Source organism: Daphnia carinata, chromosome 5 (assembly GCF_022539665.2).
Source record: "Daphnia carinata strain CSIRO-1 chromosome 5, CSIRO_AGI_Dcar_HiC_V3, whole genome shotgun sequence".
NCBI lineage: Eukaryota > Metazoa > Arthropoda > Branchiopoda > Diplostraca > Daphniidae > Daphnia > Daphnia carinata.
The window spans coordinates 1,756,988-1,765,477 of record NC_081335.1 but is presented as its reverse complement, the minus strand read 5'-3'; the positions used below and the strand labels follow the sequence as shown (position 1 = coordinate 1,765,477).

Below are 8,490 nucleotides of genomic sequence, written 5' to 3'. Positions count from 1 at the left end.
ACAACATAGAGTGTAGGGAACAGTAGCAGCAGGAGCCATAGCACGCAAAGGGGGTTGTTTTTCAAGACTTGCCATTGGTCCAATCAGTTGGTGGTTGGGACACAAAAAAAAAAGGCCCGTGCGGAAAAAATATATATACATCCATAGGCTCATATGTGATTTGAAGAAGAGGGTTGACTGAAGAAGAAGGATAGCATAGGCCGCTGTATAAGGGTAGTGGGATGGACATCCATTCTCACCAATTTCACATATCCGCGCACGTCTTGACGGACTGCACCTCATTGCCAATCCAAGTGTCGAACTGGATGAAACGACTCTAGCTGCCCCTTTGACAACTACCCATTTTTGTTTGTTGTTATTAAAAAAAAAAAAAAAATCAAAACTTCAGTTGACTTTCAGTGTGTTTAGTTTAGTTTTGGTTTGTTTCTCTACGCGATCGCAAAAACGCAAGGATGAGTTCTTCGTATTTCGGTAACGTTGCGGCGGCTGCTGCGGGCGGATGGGGCGCTACAACAGCTACGGCTATGCCACACCACCATCATCTGACCAATCAAGATCATCATCATCAATTTTACAAATACGGTTACAGTGAATCGCCGCAGTATTACGGCCATCACAATCAGTACCAACATCATCACCAATCAGTGGCGATGGCGTCCAATTCGACGACGGCCACACCATCACCGCCATCGTTCAGGTACGCGGGATCGTCCGTGCACGGCGGATATCATCCGCAACCCGTTCCGGCCGCAACGGCACCGGTCAGTTTCCAGTGCAGCACAACGTTGGCTCCGGTTGCGAAACATGCGAGTCTCGATGCGTCGAGTTGCACGTCGCCGACATCGTCTTCGTCTTCACATCTGTCCGCATCGCCTTCCTTATCGTCCGCTTCGCCAGCCTCCGTTCACGATCACCAGCGTTGCGATGCAACTGTCGGAACGTTGGCCGGCGGTGGCTTGTACGGAATCGGCCAACATCAAATCGATTCCTTCCATTCTCAACGTCACGGCGGAGCACCGATCATCCATCAGCAGAATCAGCTGACCAACGGATCGATGGGTGGCCCTTCGGTTGTGAATCCGCTTTTAGAAACATCGTCGTCCACTTGCGGTAACCAACAACAACATCAATCCTTACGTGGAACTCCATCATCGAAGTTTCCAAAACAACAGCCTGCCGCAACAACATCACGCCATGGTCCAAACGCATGCAAATTCGTACTGCATCAAAAATCCTAACGCTTCAAGTTATTTCCCCGGAAACTGGATGCAAGCCTACGCAGGTATGTAACTCCTTATTTGCATTTTAATTTCCCCACGAAAAAATATGTTCCGCAATTCGTGCGCGTATTTTTTTTTTTTTTTTCCAAATGGAAGGAAATCAAACAGTTCCGTCATAAGTTTTTGTAAAAAATCAACGGAGAAAAGTTCGAATATTTTGGGCCGACAGTCCCAAATCAAAGAGGGAAGAAGATAAGGCTTACAAACCATAAAAGAATGCAAGTCACGTGGGGTATTCAAAGGGCTGGATGTGTGTAATGCACGTTCCGAGTAGCAGATGAAGCGGACCCAACGCACTGTAGGTGGCAAAAACAAAAAAGCGGAAGAAATTTTTTGTTTTGGTCTCTACGCATTATTATTACTTTACACAGAAGGGAATGAAAAAAAAAGAGCAAAGCTAGATTCATCTTGTTTCGCCCGCACGTAGGGATCCCACACGATTTGTTATTCGTTCCGAAGCTCTTCCCTTTTTTTTTTTCTTGTGGCGCGCTCATTTGCTGGCACGCTGGAATCTCCAGCTGGAATCTAATCTCCGCTACAGATCTTTTTTTTTTTTTTTTTATACACAGCGCGAGCGGAAGAAACATATTTTTTCTTTCATATTATTTTATTCTAGCGCCATTCGAATATATTTTTGTTTTCCCTGTTCGTTTGTTGTAAAATAGAAAAAAACAAAAGACAAAAATTCCAATGAACCTGTTTCGATTTGCTTCAATTAAACTCTGGAACTTCATTCGAAAGAAAATTATTTGCCCTACAAGTGTCTGCTACATTAGTGTAATGATAAAACATTGATTTTTTTTTTTTTTTTTTCTTTGCTTCTTTTATGGCCATATAGATGTGGTGCCAAACCCGAAGAGAACGCGCCAGACTTACACGCGCTACCAGACGCTGGAATTGGAGAAAGAGTTCCACTTCAATCGCTACCTGACGCGACGCCGGCGCGTCGAGATCGCTCACGCCCTGTGCCTGACGGAGCGCCAAATCAAAATCTGGTTCCAGAATCGGCGGATGAAAGCCAAGAAGGAGACGAAACAGCCATCTCAATCATCGTTCCCCAATTCGGCCAACGCTGAGCTGAACTATAGCAGTAGCGCCGATTCGTCGCCCATGGACAAGCATCACCACCAACATCATCATCAGATGATCCTGTCGTCCGTCTCGGCCGCCGCCATCGACGAGGAGGAGCACACCGTCTCCACGTCGACTCATCACCATCATGAAACTATCAATACCTGCAGCGGCGGCAGCAGCACTGTAGCCGTTTAAAAAAAAAAAAAAAAAAAGATGGAACGTACTCTACATGTACATAGAACGGAGACTGGCCAAGACTTTTGCAGACGGTCTAGATATCCATCCTCCCATTTTTTTTTTTTTTTTTTTTTTTTTTTTACCTGATCGCCGTCGAGACACTGAGTAAATGGCCGTCTAATATAAAAGGGCTTCTGCAATCTGCCATCCAATCTGGAGATGGCCCACCCTATCTCTCTCTTTTTGCTTTCCCAAATGTGCGTGTGTGTGTGTGTTTGCCAAAGGTTAAAACGAAAAGGGTTTGGAGACGGAGGTTAAAAAAAAAAACGAAATAAGGAGTTTGGAACAGCGCGCACCCAGTACCATAGAATTTGCTTGCCCATGTTTTTTTTTTTTTGAAAACTCTAGCGGTACTTGTAGTAGTTGTAGTAGTAGTAGTAGTCTTCCGAAAAACATGTGCAGTTTCGTCTTCTTAACTATTTTCATCAGTCACACATACGGGGGTTATCTATGGCTGACAAATGGTTCGTAGCTGTTTCCCTTTTTCTTTTATGGCACAAGTAACAGCAAATTGCACACACACACACACACACAATTTTCAGCCTTTTCTTTTTTGATTCTTAATCTTTCTGCCATATGTTGTACTGTACATACTATTCTATTATTATTCAAAGCAAAGAAAACGGAGAAAACATAGTCGATACGTTTTGACACGGAGATTCCGAATTTAACCTCCATAACTCGCAAAAAAAAATCAAATAGAAAAAAAGGGTTTTTATTTTTTATTTTTTTTTCGAAAATGTTCTTCCGTCGTCTTCGAGGGGGTTCGGATAACAACAGGGACACTCCAGCGCACCCCGAGCACCACCTTTGACAGCCTTTGCTTACCATGTCCTAATGTTTTCCTATTCGGGCTTTTTCTTTCTTCCCCAAGAAACATTAAGTTAATCCCAGGGATTATGTGGGCGCATATCAACAGAGTGAACAAACCCTCGTCCCGTCCCTGAGAAAAATACCGACCGGCCACCACCGTGAACGCTCTACCAATAGTGTCGCCTTTTGTGTGTGTGTGTACAAAGTATTCATTTTTGACCTATTTGCCCATTTTCGCAAAGTTTTGTTTTGATGATCTTTTGAATTCTTTTCTTTTGGTCAAAAATATTTTTCGCTGTCTTTTTCTTTTTGCAGAGTGCGTGCGGTGTACAATCAATGTTTGAAAAAGCTGAAAGAAAAAGAAAAAAAAAAACCATTGAAAGATGTTTGCATTTTTGTACCCACGAAGAATATTTCAGTTTTTAATAACACAATCATGGGCTGGTGTCGCATTGACTACGAGCCAATCATAAGTCAGGGCAGCCATACCAAAATGGCGGCTCGGGTGCGATATAGGCCTAGACTTTCTACCGCTGGCTCTTTTTTTTTTTCCGTTTGCCATTTCATGGAATTCGGCAGCCTAGAAATACTAAGTGTTTCCATGATGATTTGAAAAATAGCCGTGTGGTCCACCACTTGCTGATTTAGCTCAACGAAGAGCGTAACTGAAAGTCATACAAAATTTTGCACGGACAGTAAAGGTATAAAGAGAAACAGATATCAAAACCCCTCCTTTAGTTTTTTATGGGACTGACAGGCCAGCCGCCGGTAAAAAGAAAATACCTTTGCCCCCCCCCCCCCAAAAAAAAAAATGCAAAGGTAAAAATGGCAAATCTTCCTTTTTTTTTAAGTTTTACGATAAGTCGTAAAAACCGGCGCGGTTTCGCAGACGGGCGGTTTCTTGTGAAAAAAAAAAAAATGAAACAGTAGTCAAATTTGGCGATGTTGTGTGCTGCTATAAATAGCTAGATTGAAAATAATGTTTACTTCTTTAAAAAAAAAAAAAAAATAAAATAAAACTGAGAAAAACCACCGCCCATAAAAACAGAACTACGCTGAGAGGATAAAACACGTTTGCCAACGAATCACTTATGCATATAATTTTTGAGTGCCGCAAATGTCTAATCAATTATTTCTACATAGCATCACCCGCGCAAGAAAAAATAAATAAATAAAAGAAACTGGAATTTTTTTGCGAACCAAAATTGCTAGGTTGGCATGCGAAAGTCATCGACAATACAGGAATGATGCATGCCAGACCAATAATTAAACCGCATGATAAACAGAGAGAATATATACGTATAGAAAGAATTGAAATAAAATAGAGGAGCCGATCAATCTTGTAATTGGCCCCCGGCAGCCATGATCCCCGCTGCCCCTCCCAGCAATCCATAAGGAAGCTCTTTATTGATTCCTCGCTAGCAATTGTTCCTCTGCGCGTTGTGTTTATAAACCCTCCCTATTTTTTTTTATCTGTGTATCTCCTGCTGTCATTTCAAATAACCTAAATTTTTTTTTTCGTTTCCTTTCGTAACATTTCGTCTCCTCTGGCCAATTGCACTGGTATATCAGATATTTGCATTTCAATCAAACACGTTGAGCGATTTGTGAACAGTGGTATGGTATATAGATTCTTTAATCGCACACTGGCATAGAAACACATCCATGTGAAAAAGAAAAAGAAAAGGGAGTTTCGCTCCAATACCCAACACCTCCCCCTTTTTTTTTTTTTAAAGAGAACAAGAGAGAAACTATCTTCGCACGGTTTGTAATTTGCCGCCTATGTCGCTTTTGTCTTCCTGCGGACTTGAATCGAACGCGCAGCGTGAAACGGGAGTCGTGGCGGTGCCGGACCAATAACACAAAGGCTTGTACAATTAAAATGGAAAAGAAAAAAGGACAGCATTTTTTTTTTCTTTCATTTTGGTGGGATGGTAGAGTGAAGGGAAAAGAAATCAAGAGAAACCGCAAAGAGCAAAAGAAAAAAAAAAAAGAAAAGAAATAATAAATAAATAAAACGAAACAGCAGCTGCCGCAACGCAAATCAACTCTCTCTCATTGATGCTCCTCAGTGGTTGCCCTCGCCACTTCTTGCGTTCTCGTCCGGAGACCAATTACTTACATTTCCAACAACGCCGAAAGGCATTTCATTGTAATACAACAACCTACATAACGCGGCAACAACAGCAACGAAAAACGATACCAATCTTTTATTTTTATTATTTTTTTTTTTCCTTGCCTTTTTTCGGTTTTAGTCTTTTCTTTCAAAAAACAAAAAAGAAAACACGTTTGATATCGGTGCTGGTGTAACCGTGTGTGCCTGTATGTAGCGGACCGGTGCTGGGCGCATATCCGCTTCGTGACGGGCCGGGGTGCGAGACAGAGCGAACGAGCGCACACACACACACACACACACACAGCACAACATAGCAGAAGGGCGAGTTGTAGGAATGTGAACTACGCCCCGACATCACATGTTGTATAAGACTGTGACAAGTGAGTAAGATGAATAATAGACAACGATCGTGCAGCGGGAATCCTTTCTTTTTTTTTTTTTTTTGTTTCTTCCCGACTATAACCCCAACCACAGCGCAACACAGTATACTACACAACTCCCCAAAAAAAAAGGGAAAAAGAACAAGCAAAAAAAGTACTAAGCAAGGAGGACACGTAAAAGAGACCAAACAAAAAAAAACAAAAAAAACAAAACATCTCTCGTCTGCATATCTTTTGTCTTTAGGTTATTCGACGTGGTGGTGGGTATTTTTTTTTTTGGACATGACGCGTTGGTTGACACACAATAATGTCTGGGTCTTTCGCCTATTACTACCTCCTGCCAACGAAATTCATATCGCGGCCGGTGAACTGTTACAGCAAATCAGAAAAGGATTGAAAGTATTTGACACCGACACACTTTTTTTTTTTTTTTCTTTCCCCACTTGTATCAAAATATTTTAGCCGACGGCTTTCAGTTGCTCGTAACGTTCCAGCGTATGAAAGAACTCGTGGAGCTTTTCATAGCTTTCTACGTCCATCTTAACTTCTTTTTTTCCGCCTTCACTCAGATGATAATCCCAAAACGTCATGTCTGTCGTTCCCTTTTTTTTTTTTTTTTTTTTACTGCTGTTGTTCACTGGCAGCCATACGGGGAAGACGGGCCTTTTAGTCGAGTTCCAGGACTTGGAAGTATCATCTTTTCAATCCCCCCCCCCCCCCAAAAAAAAATAAGCTGATTTTATTTTGCAATCTTTTTTTTTTACATTTAAATATTCTAAACTAATTTCTTTTCTTTTTAATATCTAGCCCACCTTTAAGCAACAAAAGAAAAACTCCATCAAATATGAAAAATCGGTTACGATTAAGACATCCATCATGTTTCGTTTTTTTTTCCAACTTTCAAACTCAAACAAAACCCTTGCCCTAGAAGATAAGGTTTGTTTGAAAAAAAAGAAGAGAAGAAAGTGGAGGGCAATCAGCGCGGCCAAGATGATGAAGTGGGTAAGAAGGGGCTTGTGGTTGTGTAACTGGGACGTTGGCGCGTTTGACACGTAACACGACAACAAGACACTCGAAACACGTCGAGAAGCAGCAGCCAACAAGAAGAGCCCCCTTTTTAATACTTCCTAACGATATAGTACTTCGCCTATTTGAGTCAACTAGGCTGGGCGCCCCCAGTAAGGAAAAAACAAACCAAAGAAGGGAGGGGGGGGGGGAATGCCCGTCTCGTATTCTCCTAGGATCTATCTCTAACGTTGACCCTGTCTTGTCCTCGCCCGTCATCTTGGTCCAAGTAGCAATTGCAACACAAGCATCCGCCGACAACCCCGGACGTACCACTTCACCCATCCAAATAGTAACAACCCTCCTGCCGACTGTGTAGTTGGATGTCTGTGTGTGTGTGTGTGTGTGTGTGTGTGTGCCTTGAGTTTTCAAAAAGAGCTGGGCGACGTCCTTTTCACACTGACAGCATGTTTTGTATATTATAAGTATACAAACATACACAGTTAAAGAAACCAAGATGGGCGGCGGAAACGCAGTGTCTTTCTTGTTTCCCCCGTTCCCTCTCGACGCATTGAAAGGAGATCTATTTACATAAAAAAGAATTTTTCTTTGCTCGAAAAAAAAGGGATATCAAAATTGATTAGTTCAGTGAAGAAAGAAGACCTTTTTAGTGTTAATTTTTGGACTATTAGTCGGACACAATGTGTACCGTGAGTGAACAAACCCACACGTTTCCCTTTTCTGAAATGTTCGGATCGGGAAATAAAAGAATGTTGATGTAAGAGGCCGGAGACACTACCATGCCATATAATACTGGAATAAAATTGGTGGGGGGAGGGGGAGGAGGGGAATGTCTCACGGAAATTCCAAGGAATTTCAAGGAGAAAAAGAAAAAAAACAAACAAAACAACACGAGATCCGAAGGCTAACAAAGTGGCCAATCAAGTGGGCGGAATAAGACGTGCGCGTTCCTCAGTAACTGGTTTATCGGCGAAAACAAATAAAAAGAAATGTGAATCGATACCGTACACCGTATCGCGGCCATGACAAAAGGCGTGATAAACACAATCTTCTTCAGTGCCCAACATCCAAATATGTAATGCTATTCCGCAATCGCAAAAATCTATACGTTGTCCGCCTTCTATACGGAGATTACAAATCAAAGCATTTATAATAGGCCTAGAACTGAGAAACAAAAATCTGGATGATTTGAAAAAAAAAAAACATTGGAATAGCACGGAACACGTTCCAGAGATTCCGGCGTTGGAACAACATTTTTTTTTTTTTTCCGTGGATAGCAGGCGGAGTAGGAGGAGTAGGAATCAGCCGACGGATGTTCTGCGTGTCGATTGGACACAGTGTCAACACAGCGCCATCGGACGGACGTTAATCTCAACGGCACGGTCACGCATAGCCAATAACGAACCAGCAAGCGAAAAAAAATATATATTACATTTTATCAATATGGTGGTGTTGCAACCCAAGACTTGTGAGAAATGGATGCCTTTATCTGAATGTGAAAGCGATAGCATCAAGCGACGGGTCTATCTTACCCTCAAAGTTATCGTTCGAATCTTTTTTTGCA

The 8,490-nt window shown here is 42.0% G+C and overlaps 1 protein-coding gene across 1 annotated transcript; it reads left to right on the top strand.

Moving 5' to 3' along the window:
* Positions 1–275: 275 nt before the first annotated feature.
* LOC130696164 (homeobox protein Hox-B5-like) lies at positions 276–3,725 on the top strand. The gene is given in 3 exon segments (XM_057519243.2): positions 276–1,112; positions 1,114–1,282; positions 2,119–3,725. Coding segments are annotated over 3 exon segments (1,260 nt in total). The 5' UTR covers positions 276–452; the 3' UTR covers positions 2,550–3,725.
* Positions 3,726–8,490: the final 4,765 nt, after the last annotated feature.